The sequence below is a fragment of the Geotrypetes seraphini genome, chromosome 6, assembly GCF_902459505.1.
Source record: "Geotrypetes seraphini chromosome 6, aGeoSer1.1, whole genome shotgun sequence".
NCBI classification, from domain to species: domain Eukaryota; kingdom Metazoa; phylum Chordata; class Amphibia; order Gymnophiona; family Dermophiidae; genus Geotrypetes; species Geotrypetes seraphini.
In genome coordinates this window covers 10,094,954-10,114,752 of record NC_047089.1, presented here as the reverse complement: position 1 = coordinate 10,114,752, position 19,799 = coordinate 10,094,954, and the positions used below count along the sequence as shown (strand labels likewise).

The following is a 19,799-nucleotide window of genomic DNA, read 5'->3' as shown; positions in this document are numbered from 1 at the left end:
CCATCCAGTTCCCCTCAGTTTTGTCCTTTTTCCATTTCCTGAATGAATTTTTCTTATTGCCTATCGCTTCCTTCACTATTTTAGTCAGCCATACCGGGTCTTTTGTTCGACTCTTTTTGCTCCCCTTTCTGAATCTGGGTATGTACAAATTTTGCGCCTCGCTCACCGTGTCCCTGAAAAAAAGCCAGGCATGTTCTACCGTTTGCCATTTCTTGGAAGTGTTCCTAAGTTTCTTCCTTACCATTTCCCTCATTGCTTCATAGTTTCCTTTCCTGAAGTTGAAAGTTGTTGCTATGGTTCTCTTTCCTTTCGGTATTCCTACTTCAACTTTGAACTTGATCATATTATGATCGCTGTTTCCCAACGGTCCCACTACTTCCACTTCCTTTGCAGGGCCCATTAACCCATTTAGGATTAGATCCAGAGTGGCATTTCCTCTCGTTGGTTCTCTAACAAGCTGCTCCATGAAATTCTTTATTAATATATAACAAAACTGTACACAACCATCGCAATAAATCTCCAAGGAAGAATATAAAGTACAAATATCTATATCAGACAGCAAGAAGTGTACACATACAATAACATTTAATATATTGAAAACCCAAACTCACCCAACCCTCCTCCCCTCCCCTCCAGGGGACTCTCGGGGGTCAAAGAAAGCTATAAAGAAATAACCAAAGAGGAAACTAAGCAGCTGTTTTCCAAGAAATATAGGGGTCCCATATTTTAGAAAAGGTCACTAAACATCTCAACATCAATGCAGAAGAATGAGTTATCCAATCAAAACCAATCCTTAGGTGTGCTGCTTTGTAATAGAGAAAAAAGTCCGGAACCCCCATCCCACCCTTCCACCTAGGGTGTTGCATCATAAGAACATAAGAATAGCCTTACTGGGTCAGACCAATGGTCCATCAAGTCCAGTAGCCCGTTCTCATGGTGGCCAATCCAGGTCACTAGTACCTGGCCAAGACCCAAGGAGTAGCAATATTCCATGCTACCGAAGCTCGAACTTGTGGAGGCCTTTTGTTCTAGATATATCGATAAACCCAATGCTTGAGGTGTTGGAAAAACAAGCTAGGATATGGAAGCGGAATGGCCATAAACAAAAACAACAATTTTGGCAAAAGAATCATCTTAATAGCCTGAATCCTACCACTCCAAGAAACCGTCAATCCTTCCCATTGATCCAGAAGCTGAAATAGGGAGATTAGCAGTATAAAGAGTATCCACTCGCTGGGTAATATTAATTCCTAAATATTTTATGCTTTTTTTTGCCCAACGAAAAGTATAACTAGGCTTAATATGTGCCACAATGGCCAGTGAAAGCGTAACATTAAGAATCTCAGATTTGATAAGATTCACCTTTTAATCCAGAGAGCTGACCGTAGGTGTGTAAAAGATTCATAAGGGGAGGCAGGGACTTCTCCGGTTGCGTAAGTCAATAAGACATCATTGGCAAATAGGGTCACTTTCAAGTGAAATCTAGAGAGTTGCGCGGGGACAGAAATCCCACCCGTCTCCGCCAAAGTCCCACCCGTCCCCGCGAGGAATCCCCTCCATCCCCGCCCGTCCCTATAAACTTCAGAAATAGTTATTTCATTTAATTATGCTACTGAATTAAAGGCTCTGGTAGAAACCCATTTACAAATAAGCAAAAAGACTTTATTAATTTGAAAATATTAATTGGGAAGAATACATACTTTGTAAACGGGTTTCTACCAGAGCCTCTAAAGTTTATAAATTTTTATCAACACAACTAATATACTACTTTATCCTGAAGCAAAAAAAAAAAAGAAATAGAATTCTTTTCCTACCTTTGTTGCCTGGTTTCTGCTTTCCTCATGTTCTCATTCAATTCCTTCCATCCACTGTCTCTCTTCCTTCTGCATCTTCCATTTGCTCTGTTACTGTGCCTCTCCCTTTCTTCCCCCTTCCAAATTGGTCTGGCACCCATCTTCTTCTCTCCGCTCCCCCCATAGTCTGGCATCTGTCTTCTTCCCTGCCAGCGTCTTCTCCCTACTCTCTCTTCCACATTTCCTTTCAGCGTCCTTCTCCCCCCCATCTTCCCCATGTCCTGTCAGCGTCCTTCTCCCCCCTCTGTCTTCCACATGTGCTTTCAGTGTCCTTCTCCCCCCTCTGCTTCCCCATGTCCTTTCAGCGTCCTTCTCCCTCTCTGTCTTCCCCATGTGCTTTCAGCATCCTTCTCCCCCCTCTGTCTTCCACAAGTGCTTTCAGAGTCCTTCCCCCCCGCCCTTCCCATGGCCTTTCAGCGTCCTTCTCCACCCCTTTGTATTCCCCATGTGCTTTCAGCGTCCTTCTCCCTCCTCTGTCTTCAAGTGCTTTCAGAGTCCTTCCCCCCCTTCCATCTTCCCCATGGCCTTTCAGCATCTTTCTCCCCCCTCCTTCTCTACCGCCCCAGGTGCAGCACAGCCGGCCAGGTCCCCTTACTTTTGTGGCACTTCCCCGACCGACCGACCGACCGACAACAGCCCCGGTCCGACAAACCTCCCTGCCCTGTAGCCGCGGATCTAAATTACCTTCTTACAGCTGCTGTAAGAAGGTAATTTAGATTCGCGACTACAGGGCAGGGAGGATTGTCGGACCAGGGCTGTTGTCGGTCGGTCGGGGAAGTGCCACAAAAGTAAGGGGACCTGGCCGGCTGTGCTGCAACCGGGGCGGGGCGGACTGCCCCCCTCCCTTGGTAGCCACTCGAACCGCGAGGCTACTCTCCTTCTCCTTACCTGCCCAGCCTGCAGCACAGAGCCGAACAGAAGTCTTCCCGACGTCAGCGCTGACGTCGGGAAGACTTCCGTTCGGCTCTGTGCTGCAAGCAGAGCAGGTAGGGAGAAGAAGAGCCGCGTGACTGAGTACATCCAGCCCCGCAGGAACCTCGCGACCCTCGGAGGCGTCCCCATGGGATCCCCACGACCCTAGGGGGCGTCCCCACGGGATCCCCGTGACCCGAAGGGGGAACCCGCGGGATTCCCGTCGTCCCCGTTCCCGTGCAGCTCTCTAGTGAAATCTGCCCAGGAAAGGTCCCAAATCTCTTCAAAAGCTCTAATAGAGTTTCCATCTGGTCCAAAGAACGAAAAACCCGAAGGAGTAAAGGGGCCAAAATTGCACTGAATCATTTATAATATCGATTAGAAAAGCCATCAGGGCCAAGCGATTTACCCAATGGCAAGCCTTTTATAGCGTCCATAATCTCATCCAGGTCTATAGGACAAGAAAGATCTTCTAGTGCTGAAAACGATAAAGAAAGCAAAGAGACCGTTTCCAGAAATTGTTCAATTTCAGCAAAAGAAGAAGAATAATTTAGTCGATTTATATAGTCGGCTGACATGGGAGAATTCTACTTTGATCTAAAGGAAACAAAGCGTGATGGTAGGCTGTGGAGTAGGCATTAAGTAGAAGGCATTTTGTACTTTAAGAAGCATTGTACAGTAGTTAACCAGTATTCAATTAACCGGCACTCTCAACCAACTGGCAAAAAAATTGTTTCCTGTGCTCCTCAGACAACGTCCAAAGTGGTGCTCCTGACCTGACAACCTTCCTCTCTCCAATCCCAGAAGCATCAGGGGCAGCCACAAATCTCCCTCCCTCCGTCTCCCAAAGCATCGCAGCAGCCACAGATCTCTTTCCCTCCCTCCAGCTCCTAAAGCATTACGGCAGCCTTCCCTCCCTCCCTCCAGCTCCCGAAGCATCACGGCAGCCAAAGATCTCCTTCCCTCCCTCCCTCCATCTCCCGAAGCATTGTGGCAGCCACAGATCTCCTCTCTCTTCCTCTAGCTCCCGAAGCGACAGCCACAAAAATCTCCTTTCCTCCTTTCTCAAAACAACAACCCTCCTGCCCCAGAGGCTTCAGCGGCAGCCACAAATCTCTCTCCTTTCAGCTTCTGAAGTGACAGATGCATAAATCTCCCTTCCTCCTTTCTCAAAGTAGCAGGCAGCTGGTCCTGACAACCACCCCCCTTCCTCCTTTTCTCCAAAGCAGCAGAGCCGGTCTGACAATCTCCTCCCTTCCTCCATTCCCTGAAGCAGCATAGCTGGTCGGACAACCCCCTGACCCCCTTTCTCTGTTCCCCAAAGCAGCAGAGCTGGTTGGACAGCCTTCCCACTTCCTCCCCCCTTTTGTTCCCCGAAGCAGCAGAGCCAGTCGGACAACACTCCCTCGCCTCATTCACTCGCTCACCCACCCAAAGTAGTAGCGGCAGCCAGTGAGCAGAGGAAACGCTGGTAAACAGGCTGTTGCTGGCCAGTCCCGGCAGGACCTTTCAACGCGGCAGAGGAAAGGTTCTGCTGGGGCTGGCCGGAAGCAGCCTGTTTACCAGCGTTTCCTCTGCTCACCAGCTGCTGCTACTGCTTTGGGTGGGTGAGCGAGTGAATGAGGGGAGGGAGTGGTGTCCGACTGACTGCTGCTTCGGGGAACAAAAGGGGGGAGGAAGTGGAAAGGCTGTCCGACCAGCTCTGCTGCTTTGAGGAACAGAGAAAGGGGGGCAGGGGGTTGTCCGACCAGCTATGCTGCTTCAGGGAATGGAGGAAGGGAGGAGATTGTCAGGCCGGCTCTGCTGCTTTGAAGAAAGGAGGGAGGGAGAAAGGAGGGGGAGGGGTTGTCAGACCGACTCTGCTGCTTTCGGGGAACAGAAGGAGGGAGGAAGTGGGGGTTATCAGACCGGCTTTGTTGCTTCAGAGAATGGAGGGAGAAAGGAGAAGTTGACAGACTGGCTCTGCTGCTTCGAGGATGGAGAGAGGGACGGTTGTCAGGACTGGCTCTACTTCTGGTATGGGAGGGAGGGGGAGAGAGAAAGTGACTAAGAAAGAAGGGAAGAACAGATGCTGGACCTACAAGTAGTGGTGGGGGATGATAGTGAGGTGGGAAGGGAGACAAAACTATTTTTACAGTAAATCTCAAGCAACCAGAAACTTCAATTATCAAGCATCCATCAGTCCCCATGAGTGCTGAATAACATCTACCATATCTTGAAAATTGGTATCTAATCCCACACAATGCATCCTGGAATGCACTGAGCAGGGTCTATTTACCAAATAAGAGAATCGTTGCCTTGTTTGGTAGTGTGGATAGAAAAATGCCCTTATTTGGCAAACTGACGCTGGATAGTGCATCCCATACAAATTCTGGTGGTGCAGAGGCTGGAGTGAGTGGGTATTGCTCCTGCATCTTTGAAGATATACAGTGGGAGGGTTTGAGGGGCCCTAGAAACCAGGCATTTTTTGTATTGTCAATTAATCACAACCTAACACAGAGAAGCTCAAATTTCAACAAACACCAAAGAACCCTACCAAATTCAACCCCTCCCCCTCCAGTCCTCCTTCAAATCAAGAACAGCAATTTGATTAAATTATACACATGAAAACTCAAGGGAGCCCAATGAAATGCAGGTCAACAGTTCAAAAGGCCATGGGAGTCATGGTATTCCAGAAGGGCTCCCATATTCGCTGAAAAGCGCACCCAGGTAGGGAAGAAAAATTCCGAATGTCTCTTCTCTCCCACATCAGAAGAGTAATCAGATGGCACCTCTAAAGGGAGAAATCAGGAGCAAAATGCATTTCAGAGCAACTCAAACTGTCCACTTGAGAAAAGTAGCAGCTCCCCTTTGACGAGGCTAATAATGAGGAGAAGCTCCAAAGAGAAACAGAGGGGAACGTTGTATAGTAATATTGCAAATGTGCTCCACAAGGAGAAATATTTTGTCCCAAAAGGCTCTGATGAGGGGACACGTCCAAACCATATGGCCAGGAATTTTTTTCAATGGGGTAGTGAGTGTTCTAGAAAGCAAGAAGAGTATTTTTTTTTTATTTATTTAAGAAAATTTCTAACCCACTTAGACCTAAGCGATTTACAAAAATACAGACATAATTGGGAGGATGACAGGTAATGGAGGGAGTCAGATCAGATTGGTCTACCAGTGGGGGCAGGGGGGTTATCTTAAGAGTGGGGGAGTTCAGGGTACTGACACTTTTGAGGGGGACCCAGTCATGAGAGAGTGGGCATGGGTGCTGCTAGACATCAGAGATTTTATTTTTTATTGTTGGGGGCATTGGATTAGGCCAGGGGTAGGCAATTCCGGTCCTCGAGAGCCACAGGCAGGTCAGGTTTTCAGGATTTCCATAATAAATATGCATGAGATAGATTTGCATCTCAAGGAGGCAGTGCATGCAAATCCATCTCATGCCCACTCTCGAGGACCGGAATTGCCTATCCCTGGGTTAGGCCACAAGACTCTCAGGGTTTGGGCTGATGCAGACTGCGGGCTTATGCACTAACAAGAAGGGGGACATTTTCGAAGGCAGATGCAGATTATTGCCACGTATTTAACACAGCATGAATGGGCTATTGGTCTGACCCAGTAAGGCTGTTCTTAGGTTTTTATGCATGTTTATTGCTTTCTGCATTGCTGCAGGAGTTTTTGGATTTAGTTTCATGGTAGAAGTTGTGCAAGAATCCATCGTCCCCGCCCCTCCCCTCCCCATGTAATGCCTTTCTGCATTATATATCCAACTCATATTTCTGCATAGGAACTTTTGGGGGGGTTCAGGCTCCACTGGTAAACTCTTCTTTCTTGCTTCCTGTTAGGTTGCTGAAGCCGTTGCAACTTTCTTAATTCGTAATAAGTTTACAGAGCCAGTTGGTGGATTCCAGTGGTGAGTGTGTAAGGGGGAGGGTTAGAAGATCCTTTTCAGGACTGTCCCCTTTCTCATTTTAACCTTTTCTTTCATGGTACACTTCTTATGTCCATATGTTGGCTATAGGCTATAGAATATAGTGACATTTTGCAAGAGTTGTGTATCGAAAAGCCTTGCTAACGAGATCTGCAGCATCAGTGCAATGTTTTAACTCTGCTTTCTCCCCTTTACAGTGTGTTTCCTGCCTGTTAATGTCTTGGCATCTCACTGCACTGAGTTCCATTGCAAATAAATTGCACCAGAGGCCACTGTGATGTAGTCATATCCACTCATCAACCCGCAGACGAACAACAAGAAATCAACACCGTAGAACTAGTTTCTCCAAAACTGAAGTTGTCAATTGGCAAGAAATGTACTGAGAAGGCAAACAGCCTTTGTGCTGGAAATCTCTAAGACCTGTCATTCTCCTGATGTTAGTTTTATCAGATGCCCTAAGGGGATGCAAAGAAATGCACATGGCGTCAAGATGGTTTATACACTCAGGCATGGTTGAAACTAGTCTGAGGACTACAGAGCAATCCCTCCGCACCTCCACGGCAGGCTTTCTCTCAGCCTTGTCTCCAGTACAAGACCTGACTGCTTCTGCCTCCTTCTCCCCTTTATTGTTGGCCCTTGTTGGGTCCCCCCTTCCATTGCAGGGCCTTGCCGCCCTCCCTTACCCATTTCTGAGCAATTTACAGATTGGAGAGAGGTTTTCTTGTGTGATGTTGGCTTCTTCTTTCTCTTATGCATTTTAATTTTTCTTCTGTTTAAACTAGCACATTAAGCCTCCTCACAGAATTTTGAATAACTTCTAGGTTTTTAGTTTATTTGATTTCTTTTAGGGTCTTTTTTTTGGGAGGGGGAGGTGTGGAGAAGCTGTATTAGTTTTACAGTTTTACAAGGCAAAAGGAATAGGTGAGGTGTGTATATTTGTGCACGCATTTTGAGTTTAGCAATTATACTTCAAAAATGTTTTTTTTTCCAAGAAGGGCTTGATGTCTCCTCAGGACTTTAGGGCAGATGCACCTGAAAGTCCTAATTTACAAATGTGTGGAAGTGGTTTTATTTTTCAGTTTACAAAAAAAACTGGTGTGGAGACTATGCTGGTTTCGATATTGCCTTTTGAACTGATCTGCCAGCTGGTTAAGTTGCTTATGAAGCACAGTTTAGCTGGGTTGAACCAGGGCTGGATGTCGGATCAGTTTCATTGCCTGGGCATAGTAAATTGTAGGTGTTGACTGGCTTAAGCAAATTGATCTGGAGCAGTGTCTCGCAAACTTTGTCGAGCCGAGGTTCGAGGCATCCGGAAGTGTGCGGGCATCGACGCGTTGCCCTCCAGACGGGAAGATACATGGAGAGAAGGAGAGGCACGACCTGTAGGCAGTCAACCGACGCCTCTCCTCTTCCCTAGCATCTCGCGGCACACAGTTTGCGATGCACTGATTTAGAGAAGCAGCATTCAAGGGCATGTTATGTTTTAGCAGAGGAAGAGAGATCCTGCTGTGGGCATATATTTCAGAGGGGTTTGGGTTTGAATCTTGCTTTTGAGCTCATGGAGCTATGCTTTTTGGGACTTTGTAGTAATGAGATTTTGCATTCCTTCAGGTTGTCACTCTTCTTGAGCCAATCTAAGAATGATCTCAAGGTGGCACTTATGTACAGTGTGATAGAGGTAGAAGAGGTGACCAAAATTGCCTTCCGAGTTCTTACATTGATCCAAGAAATGATGTCACAGCCCTGTAGAGTATCTAGTTTTTTACAGGACCAATACAGTTGCTATAACTCTGAACGCTTGCAAAAGTTGCCGGGATATGTTTGAGCGCTCTTTTTCTGGAATTTATTTACTTTAAGGCTAAATATGCCTTGTCCTGTTGTTTTTATTTTTGTTTTCTTTTAACTAGCAGCTTAATTCTCCTGGTTTGGTCAGGGTCCAGTGGTATTGGGTGACAAGGCACTAAGTCCTGCCCTGCCTGGTTGTGCATGTTCTTAGTCTTGGTCTTGGTTCAGTCCTGATGTTTAATCTCAGCTGAAATGAGACTAAGAAGCCACCCAAGGGTATCTGTGCCCCCCCCCCCAAGTCTAAACAGGCAAAACAAAGCCTGAAATTCTTGAGGCTTATTAAATTGCTGTTCCATAAGAACATAAGAATTGCCGCTGCTGGGTCAGACCAGTGGTCCATCACGCTCTCTGGTCAAAGACCAGCGCCCTATCCGAGACTAGTCCTACCAGCGTACATAGCATCCCTCCGGAACGGCACAGATGGATCTTTGCACCCTGATCAGAAGGTGTAGACTGAGAATAAAGTGAACTGAGAATCCTGTCTATGTACCAGCTGTGCAGTCTCTGAGTCAGGCAGTTGTTCTCATTCTCCAGCAGGTGCTAGATATATCTATGCAGTCTCGGGGGGGGGGGGGGGGGAGGGGGGTTGTGCCCCAAATGAGGAATTCCTTTTTGTTTTGCCATTACCAACCTCGGCTTCTCTTTTGGAGACTTGCACTTGACTGTAGAATGGCTGATTCAGCTTTTTGTGGTTGTGCTGGTTTCTCCCGACAAGATCGGAGCAGGTTGGTGGTATTCCATCTATTTTGTGGTGCCCAAGAAAGAAGATTCCTAAATCTCAAGGATTGCAATCGTGCGGTCACAGTGCCTTCGTTTTGCAGAAAGACCTTGCGTTCCATGATGGTGGCTGTGGGACCAGAGGAATTCCTCTCTCCTCTGGATCTCACGGAGCTGTTTCTCCAAGTTTCCATGTATCTCAGTCATTAAAAATTCCTTTGCTTTGCAGTCTTGGGGAGGCACTATCAGTTTTGTGTGCTTCCCTTTGGGCTGGCTACAACCCCTTGCAGCTTTCCAAAGTGATGGTGGTAGTGGCGGAGGCACTGTAAAGGGAGGGAATCTTGGCGCATTCGTACTTGGATGACTGGTTGTGGTTGGGCAAAGTCGAGGCCGTGGAATGAGTGGTCAGTTTGCTGCAGTCTCTGGGCTGGGTGGTCAGTCTACAGAAGAGTCAGCTACTCCCATCCTAGCAGTTAGAATACTTGGAGATGTTTTCGACACCAGCCGGGGACGTGTCTTTCTGACCGAGGTGTGGATTCAGAGGCTGCAGAGGAAGATTCGGTGCTTCCTTCAGGTCAGGTGTCCTCGGGCCAGGGAATTTCTGCAAGCTTCGATAGAGGTAGTCCATTGGGCAAAGGCTCATATGCAGCCTCTTTAAACAGCTCTACTTTTGCGGCGGTCACCTCAGTCTCAGTCCATAGAGGTCCGAGAACACTTGGGAGGTCAGGCATTGGTGGTTCCTTCAGAGCAGTCTTTCCCAGGGGTGCAGTCTGGATCCACCTCAGTGGACAGTGATCTCACCAGATGCCAGTCTCAGGGAATGGTGGGTCCATTGCCTGGGATGAGTAGCACAGGGTCCTTGGAGGAAGCGCTATGGTTGATCAGTTGCCTGGACACAAAGATGATCTGCTTGACATTATTGGCGTTTCGGGGTCTTCATTGAAAGGTGGTGCGAGTCGTATGAGACAACGCCATAGCAAGGTGGCACCAGGAGTTGATCACTCATGGAGGAGTCAACGCCTCTTCTGGAGTGGGCTTAAGCCCATCTTGTGGATCTGTTCATGGCGCACGTTCTAGGAGTCCAAGATGTGCAAGCAGATTTTCTCAGCAGGACAGTTCTGAACCCGGGGGATTGGCCAGAGATGGATTTAATGGCATCGGCTCAAATGCCTAGGTCCCTCATTTCTTCAATCGCAGAAAGGATAGCAGAGGGCATAGTTGCTCTGTCTCAGCCGTAGCCTCAGTCTGGTCTCCTTTATGTGTTTCCACCATGGCCTCTGTTAGACAGAGTTATTCAGTGGATAGAGCATCACGGTGGTCGAGTGTTGGTGATGGTGCTGGATTGGCCGCTAAGACATTGATACGGGGATTTTGTGTGTCGGGATAGATAGCCTCTTCTGTCTTACATAATATAACTTATTCTTGTATACCGCCCACCCAAAGAGGATCCGGGAAGTTCACAAAGAAGAAGAGCTGGACAATCAGTGATGTTTACATAAAATAAGATTATACATTAGCATTAAAACAATGAGATTTTACAAAATAGCATGAAAAAGGTAATACAGTTAAGTTAATAAAAAAATGATTATGTAATGAATTTATCAAACAAATGTGTTTTTAAAACCTTTCTAAAAGCAATATACAAATGATTTTGAAAAATCAAAGGACTCAACCAGGAATTCTGTTTGCCTAATTGAAAGGCAATTGTTTTGCTAAGAAATCTCTTAAAACGACATGACTTAATAGTAGGATACATAAACATGAATTCATTATGAGTATTCTTTACTGAACTATAAAACTTGAAATGAGAGTTTGGGGACAAACCAAAGAGAGCCTTAAAACAAAAACACCCAAATTTAAAAAGGACCCGTGCCTCAAAAGGCAACCAATGACTTCCTTTGTTGGGGAAGCTTCTAGTGCAGGGGGTCTGGTCATAAAGTCAGATCCAGCTCCATTTTGTCTCACGGCATGGCTCTTGAGAAGTCATGTTTGCTGAATCGTGGGGGACTCTTCTGCATTCGCATAAGCGTGGGGTTTGGATCGAGCTGTATTGCCTCTCAGAGCCAACCCTTCCTGAACTTTTGGAGTTTCTTCAGGATGGAGCGGAGGAGGGGCTTTCCTTTTCATTGCTTAAGGTTCAGGTGGCAGCTTTGTCTTGCTTTCGTGGTCTAGTCAAGGGAAAGTCTTTAGCCTCATACGCAAATGTGGTCTGTTTTCTCAAAGGTGCATCTCTCTTCCGACCTCTGTTCAGGTCTTCGTGTCCTTTGTCGGATTTAAATCACGTGCTTGAGGCCTTGTTGGCAAGTCCCTTTGAACCTCTGTCAGGCTGTTCTCCCCATCTTTTTGGACACTATGACTTCTGCTTTTAGGAGTTCAGAGTTTTAGGCGTTATCTTGTAGGGAGCCATTTTTGTATTTTCTCAGGAGAAATTAGTGCTACATACAGTTCCATCCTTTATTCCCAAGGTGACCTTGTCCTTCCATTTTTATCAGCCTGTAGTGTTGCTGGTTTTGGGAGACAAGGGGGGTGGATCAAGAGTAGCGCTTCTTGTTTTCTTGGACCTGTTGAGAGCGTTTCGGATTTATCTTCGACACACAAAAGACTTTTGTGTTTCTGACAGACTTTGCTTTGATAGGTGGTTCCAGGAAAGGGAAAGCTGCGTCTTAAGGCAACTCTGGCTCAGTTGGATCAAGGGTGCTATTGAATCAACTTACACTCTCCAAGGTCAGCCAATTCCTTTTGGTCTCGGAGCTCATTCAACTAGAGATCAGGCAGCTTCTTTTGCGAAGAGTGCATTGATTCCACCAGTGGATATTTGTAAGGCAACAGTGTGGTCTTCAGTCCACTCCTTTGACAGGCTTTACTGTTTGGATCTGTTATGTTAGGATGTGAGATTTGTGGGTATTGGAAGTTGGTTTTGCAGGGGTCCTGCTTTGGTACTTCTCATCTGTGCCAGTCTGGAGAGACACCATGGAAGGATAAACTAGATCTTTCCTTTAGTCCCTCCAGATGGCACAGAACCTGCCCTAATCTGGTTATTTTGTGCTGGGGGGTGGGGGGTTGGGGTTTCACTCAGCTTTGATTTTCATCTGAAGAATTTTAAAAAATACCAGAATTATAAAGAATATAGTTTAAAATTTCAGAAGGGTACCAAATTTGAGACAACTAGGTTTCAGCAACCCTCTAGAGACTGTAATGGGTTGCAGAACAGAGGTGTTCCTGGTTTTGGTCAGATTGCTTCTGAGGTTGGTGCAGAGCAGCAACCCATGGCAGGGCGTATTTCCTAAGTCTGCCTTGTTCGGCCTTTGGGCCTACTCTGTTCTTAGAAGGGAAACGTGGCTGGTGCCATCTTTGGAGTTGGCTGCTTGGCTCTTCATCTGTTGGCTGGCTCAGGGACTTCACAGCTGGTATATAAACAGGATTCTCAGTTCAGTTTATTCTCAGTCTCCACCTGCTGATCAGGGTGCACATACCCATCTGTGCTGGTCTGGAGAGGTTAAAGGAAAGCAAATTACTACTACTATTTATCACTTATAGCGCTGAAGGGCGTATGAATTAGCAGGTAGGATCTAATTTATCCTTTCCCCCTTTTGGTTGGTTGTGAGGTTTTTTTCAATTATTTTTCTTTGCTCCAAAGCACAACTGCAACAAATTAAAGAAAAAATGTAAAGTAACCACAAAAAACCCAAAAGAAACCCAAAATGCATTAGAAATGTAACATTTGCAGTTTGTTATTATTAAGCCCTGAATGCAATCTAACAGGAGTCTATAAAAATAAAACAACTTGATTGATCTAATCCATCCCTTTGTGGACATTGACCAGTGTGTAAAATGGTTGAGAATTTTAAATTGGTTTATCGGCAATTTGTATAAAATGTGAATCCAAAGTTGATGAGCCCTTGTTGAGCATATCTTGCTCATTGCTCTGTTTTCTTGCAGCAGGTGTTACTAAAGGAAGATGAAGGGGGGGGTCAAGGTGCTCAAAAAAAGTTTGCAATAACTGGTGGGGTTGAAGTCTCATGTCTATGGTTTTTTCTGTTTCAAGGTGCTGCCATCTGGTTTTATCTTAGTAGCAGCTGCAAAACCCTGGAACTTACAGTTCTGCGTGTCTGCATTATCTGGCCTTCTGCATCTGGCTTCTGGTCTTCTGCATTATCTGACATCTGGCCTTCTGCATTATCTGGCATCTGGCCTTCTGCATTATCTGGCATCTGGCCTTCTGCATTATCTGGCATCTGGCCTTCTGCATTATCTGGCTTCTGGCCTTCTGCATTATCTGGCCTTCTGCATTATCTGGCTTTTGGTCTTCTGCATTATCTGGCTTCTGGTCTTCTGCATTATCTGGCTTCTGGCCTTCTGCATTATCTGGCTTCTGGTCTTCTGCATTATCTGGCTTCTGGCCTTCTGAATTATCTGGCATCTGGTCTTCTGCATTATCTGGCTTTTGGTCTTCTGCATTATCTGGCTTCTGGTCTTATGCATTATCTGGCTTTTGGTCTTCTGCATTATCTGGCTTTTGGTCTTCTGCATTATCTGGCTTCTGGTCTTCTGCATTATCTGGCCTCTGGTCTTCTGCATTATCTGGCCTCTGGTCTTCTGCATTATCTGGCATCTGGTCTTCTGCATTATCTGGCTTTTGGTCTTCTGCATTATCTGGCTTTTGGTCTTCTGCATTATCTGGCTTCTGGTCTTCTGCATTATCTGGCTTCTGGTCTTCTGCATTATCTGGCTTCTGGTCTTCTGCATTATCTGGCTTCTGGTCTTCTGCATTATCTGGCCTCTGGTCTTCTGCATTATCTGGCTTCTGGCCTTCTGCATTATCTGGCTTCTGACCTTCTGCATTATCTGGCTTCTGACCTTCTGCATTATCTGGCTTCTGGTCTTCTGCATTATCTGGCTTCTGGTCTTCTGCATTATCTGACTTCTGGTCTTCTGCATTATCTGGCTTTTGGTCTTCTGCATTATCTGGCTTCTGGTCTTCTGCATTATCTGGCTTCTGGTCTTCTGAATTATCTGGCTTCTGGCCTTCTGCATTATCTGGCTTCTGGCCTTCTGCATTATCTGGCTTCTGGCCTTCTGCATTATCTGGCTTCTGGCCTTCTGCATTATCTGGCATCTGGTCTTCTGCATTATCTGGCTTCTGGCCTTCTGCATTATCTGGCTTCTGGCCTTCTGCATTATCTGGCTTCTGGTCTTCTGCATTATCTGGCATCTGGTTTTATCTTAGTAGCAGCTGCAAAACCCTGGAACTTACAGTTCTGCGTGTCTGCATTATCTGGCCTTCTGCATCTGGCTTCTGGTCTTCTGCATTATCTGACATCTGGCCTTCTGCATTATCTGGCATCTGGCCTTCTGCATTATCTGGCATCTGGCCTTCTGCATTATCTGGCATCTGGCCTTCTGCATTATCTGGCATCTGGCCTTCTGCATTATCTGGCATCTGGCCTTCTGCATTATCTGGCATCTGGCCTTCTGCATTATCTGGCTTCTGGCCTTCTGCATTATCTGGCCTTCTGCATTATCTGGCTTTTGGTCTTCTGCATTATCTGGCTTCTGGCCTTCTGCATTATCTGGCTTCTGGCCTTCTGCATTATCTGGCTTCTGGTCTTCTGCATTATCTGGCTTCTGGTCTTCTGCATTATCTGGCTTCTGGCCTTCTGCATTATCTGGCTTCTGGCCTTCTGCATTATCTGGCATCTGGTCTTCTGCATTATCTGGCTTTTGGTCTTCTGCATTATCTGGCCTTCTGCATTATCTGGCTTTTGGTCTTCTGCATTATCTGGCTTTTGGTCTTCTGCATTATCTGGCTTCTGGCCTTCTGCATTATCTGGCTTCTGGCCTTCTGCATTATCTGGCTTCTGGTCTTCTGCATTATCTGGCTTCTGGCCTTCTGCATTATCTGGCTTCTGGTCTTCTGCATTATCTGGCTTCTGGCCTTCTGCATTATCTGGCATCTGGTCTTCTGCATTATCTGGCTTTTGGCCTTCTGCATTATCTGGCTTCTGGCCTTCTGCATTATCTGGCTTCTGGCCTTCTGCATTATCTGGCTTCTGGTCTTCTGCATTATCTGGCTTCTGGCCTTCTGCATTATCTGGCTTCTGGTCTTCTGCATTATCTGGCTTCTGGCCTTCTGCATTATCTGGCTTCTGGTCTTCTGCATTATCTGGCTTCTGGCCTTCTGAATTATCTGGCATCTGGTCTTCTGCATTATCTGGCTTTTGGTCTTCTGCATTATCTGGCTTCTGGTCTTATGCATTATCTGGCTTCTGGTCTTATGCATTATCTGGCTTTTGGTCTTCTGCATTATCTGGCTTTTGGTCTTCTGCATTATCTGGCTTCTGGTCTTCTGCATTATCTGGCCTCTGGTCTTCTGCATTATCTGGCCTCTGGTCTTCTGCATTATCTGGCCTCTGGTCTTCTGCATTATCTGGCATCTGGTCTTCTGCATTATCTGGCATCTGGCCTTCTGCATTATCTGGCTTTTGGTCTTCTGCATTATCTGGCTTTTGGTCTTCTGCATTATCTGGCTTCTGGCCTTCTGCATTATCTGGCTTCTGGTCTTCTGCATTATCTGGCTTCTGGTCTTCTGCATTATCTGGCTTCTGGTCTTCTGCATTATCTGGCTTCTGGCCTTCTGCATTATCTGGCTTCTGGCCTTCTGCATTATCTGGCTTCTGACCTTCTGCATTATCTGGCTTCTGGTCTTCTGCATTATCTGGCTTCTGGTCTTCTGCATTATCTGGCTTCTGGTCTTCTGCATTATCTGACTTCTGGTCTTCTGCATTATCTGGCTTTTGGTCTTCTGCATTATCTGGCTTCTGGTCTTCTGAATTATCTGGCTTCTGGCCTTCTGCATTATCTGGCTTCTGGCCTTCTGCATTATCTGGCTTCTGGCCTTCTGCATTATCTGGCTTCTGGCCTTCTGCATTATCTGGCATCTGGTCTTCTGCATTATCTGGCTTCTGGCCTTCTGCATTATCTGGCTTCTGGTCTTCTGCATTATCTGGCTTCTGGTCTTCTGCATTATCTGGCATCTGGTTTTATCTTAGTAGCAGCTGCAAAACCCTGGAACTTACAGTTCTGCGTGTCTGCATTATCTGGCCTTCTGCATCTGGCTTCTGGTCTTCTGCATTATCTGACATCTGGCCTTCTGCATTATCTGGCATCTGGCCTTCTGCATTATCTGGCATCTGGCCTTCTGCATTATCTGGCATCTGGCCTTCTGCATTATCTGGCATCTGGCCTTCTGCATTATCTGGCATCTGGCCTTCTGCATTATCTGGCTTCTGGCCTTCTGCATTATCTGGCCTTCTGCATTATCTGGCTTTTGGTCTTCTGCATTATCTGGCTTTTGGTCTTCTGCATTATCTGGCTTCTGGCCTTCTGCATTATCTGGCTTCTGGCCTTCTGCATTATCTGGCTTCTGGCCTTCTGCATTATCTGGCTTCTGGTCTTCTGCATTATCTGGCTTCTGGTCTTCTGCATTATCTGGCTTCTGGTCTTCTGCATTATCTGGCTTCTGGCCTTCTGCATTATCTGGCATCTGGTCTTCTGCATTATCTGGCTTTTGGTCTTCTGCATTATCTGGCTTTTGGTCTTCTGCATTATCTGGCTTTTGGTCTTCTGCATTATCTGGCTTTTGGTCTTCTGCATTATCTGGCCTCTGGTCTTCTGCATTATCTCGCTTCTGGCCTTCTGCATTATCTGGCCTCTGGTCTTCTGCATTATCTCGCTTCTGGCCTTCTGCATTATCTCGCTTCTGGCCTTCTGCATTATCTGGCCTCTGGTCTTCTGCATTATCTCGCTTCTGGCCTTCTGCATTATCTGGCATCTGGTCTTCTGCATTATCTGGCCTCTGGTCTTCTGCATTATCTGGTCTTCTGGCCTTCTGGCATCCATTGTATTTTCTCTTCATCTACCTAAGGCTCAGAAACATGGCTGCAGGGTTTGTGATATGCTGAGGTCTAGCAGTCAGAAGAACAGACAAGGCTCCATAATATTGAGTGGCAGTGCTCATGTTACTGTGACTTTTGAATTTGGCACTGAAGTGACTGCTGGTTCCCTGACAGCTGAGATGAGTCTTTGTAGTCGTCATTCCAGTTTACTAGATGCAACATCCCTGGGCACAGCCCTATTCTGGCTGCTTCAGAGTAGAGAATGACACGGGGACACATTTTTTTCCCCCATCTCCGCAGGAACTCAATTTCCCCATCCCGTTCCCATGAGTTTTGTCGCTGTCCCTGCCCCATTCCTGAAAGCTCTGCCTTAACTGCACAAGCCTCGAACACTTATGATTTTAAAGTGTTTGAGATTTGTGCAGATGAGGACGGAGCTTGTAGGAATGGGGCAGGGACAGCAAAAGAACTTGCGGGACGGGAAAATGAGTTCCCGGGAGGATGGGGAGAAATTTGTCCCCGTGTCATTCTCTACTTCAGAGTTCGTTTGAAGGTCTGTGCTTTTGGTGTATACTTCTGTGGTTGTGGGTACTTAACTCATAATTCGGAGTATCTCCTTATGTCCAAATGTCACGTGGGATGGCCAGCATTCTCAAGGTTCATCTGGTTCCTTGGAGTAAACAGCTAGCCTTTTAGATAACATTCAATATTCTGTAATAAGAACTGTTATAATTAGGGTTACTAGATTGAAAACAATGGAAGTAAAACCTGGACTGGCTGTATCTGTCCTACATGACCTGACTTATAATAGAAGTGACAGGGTTACCTATTCCCCTGTTTTATGAAGCCGTGTGACAACGGCCCCGAAGCCCTTTAAATCTCTATGGGCTTTGGGGCCGTTACCGCAGCGCAGGCTTCGTTAAACAGACCCTATATGGCACTGGATATGGCATTTGCAACCTTGAAGTCATGTCCCTCAAGTAAAGCTGCAGCAAGCTTTCTTTGTAATAGAATTCAGCCCCTGTATTAAAATGAGGGAACACTGGAGACCAACATTTTACATAAAAATCAAATAAAGATGTCGTGTTGGTGAACTACTATGAACAAAAAAAGATGGCTTTGCTATATTTTACCGAGCAGCTTGGGTATAATATATAGATTGATTCAGAAAAGTTCAACCCTGGCCGTTGACTTTTCCATGTGTTGTCTTGGGATGTAAAATGGTGATATCTGGCCCTGCATTCACCTGTAGCCTGCTACCTTCCTGCAGAATGCAGGGGGAGAGGAGATGCTGCTGCTACCTACGTGCACAGATAGAGGGCGCCCTAGGAAACCTCCACTTTTGGTAACTAGCTACTTTCCACTTTCAATTACCGTACTTTGTCATTAGGCATCTGGAAACAGTTTTAATTATTTTGCACCTTGACCTTCTACTTTGAGAAATGCAAATAAAAATATTTGAAATCCTACTTGTAGCATTTTGTTTCACTGATCCCAGTAAATACCATGTTCCCCCGAAAATAAGACCAACCCCGAAAATAAGCCCTAGTTGAAGCGCTTAATTTTGGGGTAGGGGAAAGCAAAGTAAAAGTCCCCTGCTGTACCGGGATCTTCCTAAATGCTACAGCAGACCCTTCCATCGCTCCCTCACCATGCCGACCGCGAGACTGACATGATATATTACCTACTTCCAAAAGGCAGCGTCGCAGCAGCAATCTAAATGGGCTGCTTCGAGCCTTCTCACGGGACGTTCCACTGCCGCGTTGCTGATGACATCAGTGATGCGGCAGAGGAACGCCCTGAGATGAGAAGGCCCAAAGCAGCCCGTTTAGATTGCTGCCGCGACGCTGCGTACGTCTGGTAGTGCTCTAGAAATAATAGTAGTGTCAGGACCAGTGGCATATCAAGGAGGGGCGGGACCGCGGCGCAGGAAGCAGCGCCCAAGCAGCTCAGGGATAGCTGACCTCGCGATCCTGCTGCTTGCTGCTTCACAGGTGGTGCAGGAAGGTCAGTGGGGCGAGCGTTCCTTCGGGGGTGTGGGGGTCTGAACGGCAAGGCCGGGAGCACCCCTTCAGGGCTGGCACCCGGGGCGGACCGCCCCTCCCGCCCCCCCCTTGGTACGCCACTGGACCAGTGGCATATCAAGGAGGGGGTGGGGCTGCTAGTACCAGCACCTCTCTTCACCTCGTCTATGCCCACCCACCTCCCTCCCTTTTCAAAATCTTCGGTGGCTGTGAGTGGCATCTCCTCGAGCTGCTCATTCTGGCCTTGGCTCTCCTCTTACTTCCCCATTCTTCATCTTTCCTTCTTTTCTCTGCTGTTTGGCAGATCTGATCAGTTTATAAACAGTTCTAAGATTTTTATTGGTCTTCCAAATCTTAGTTTGACTTCAAAAATTCCATGTCTCTTCTATTTCTTATTAATTTTTTTTTTTTTAATAACCTACTCCTGCTTTGTAAGAGTGAGTTACAGTATTTTCATTTTCAATGTTCAGTTACTTGAAAGAGCCTGTGTGAACATAAGGATTGCCGCTGCTGCTGGGTCAGACCAGTGGTCCATCGTGCCCAGCAGTCCGCTCACGCGGCAGCCCTTAGGTCAAAGACCAGTACCCTAACTGAAACCAGCCCTACCTGGTACGTTCTGGTTCAGCAGGAACCTAAC

The 19,799-nt window shown here is 46.6% G+C and overlaps 2 protein-coding genes across 4 annotated transcripts in view; both read left to right on the top strand.

Annotated features, from left to right (window-relative positions):
* The window catches only part of PPME1 (protein phosphatase methylesterase 1), a 71,185-nt gene extending 62,361 nt beyond the window's left edge, over positions 1-8,824 (top strand). For both annotated transcript variants that reach the window (XM_033947948.1, XM_033947947.1), the window contains exons 13-14: positions 6,596-6,663; positions 6,879-8,824. In XM_033947948.1, coding sequence (XP_033803839.1) covers positions 6,596-6,663; positions 6,879-6,897 — 87 coding nt within the window. In that variant the 3' untranslated portion in view covers positions 6,898-8,824. The remainder of the gene's footprint in view (positions 1-6,595; positions 6,664-6,878) is intronic.
* Positions 8,825-9,081: 257 nt separating this feature from the next.
* LOC117362113 lies at positions 9,082-17,512 on the top strand. 2 transcript variants are annotated; one of them, XM_033947946.1, is made up of 3 exons: positions 9,082-14,434; positions 14,800-14,943; positions 15,009-17,512. In XM_033947946.1, exons 1-3 carry the CDS (start codon positions 13,720-13,722, stop codon positions 17,402-17,404), a joined length of 3,255 nt encoding a protein of 1,084 aa, XP_033803837.1. In that variant the 5' UTR covers positions 9,082-13,719; the 3' UTR covers positions 17,405-17,512. The 2 variants fall into 2 exon arrangements, with proteins under 2 accessions (XP_033803837.1, XP_033803836.1); XM_033947945.1 differs by having other exon boundaries at positions 14,800-14,967.
* The last annotated feature ends 2,287 nt before the right edge of the window (positions 17,513-19,799 follow it).

What these genes read in the sequence shown, in the direction of transcription:
- LOC117362113 (XM_033947945.1), top strand. Translation starts at nt 13,720, where the DNA reads ATGCATTATCTGGCTTTTGGTCTTCTGCATTATCTGGCTTTTGGTCTT. An exon ending in TCTGCATTATCTGGCTTCTG is followed by an intron (nt 14,435 to 14,799) that starts GTCTTCTGCATT and finishes ATCTGGCTTCTG; the next exon opens with GCCTTCTGCATTATCTGGCT. An exon ending in TCTGCATTATCTGGCTTTTG is followed by an intron (nt 14,968 to 15,008) that starts GTCTTCTGCATT and finishes ATCTGGCTTTTG; the next exon opens with GTCTTCTGCATTATCTGGCT.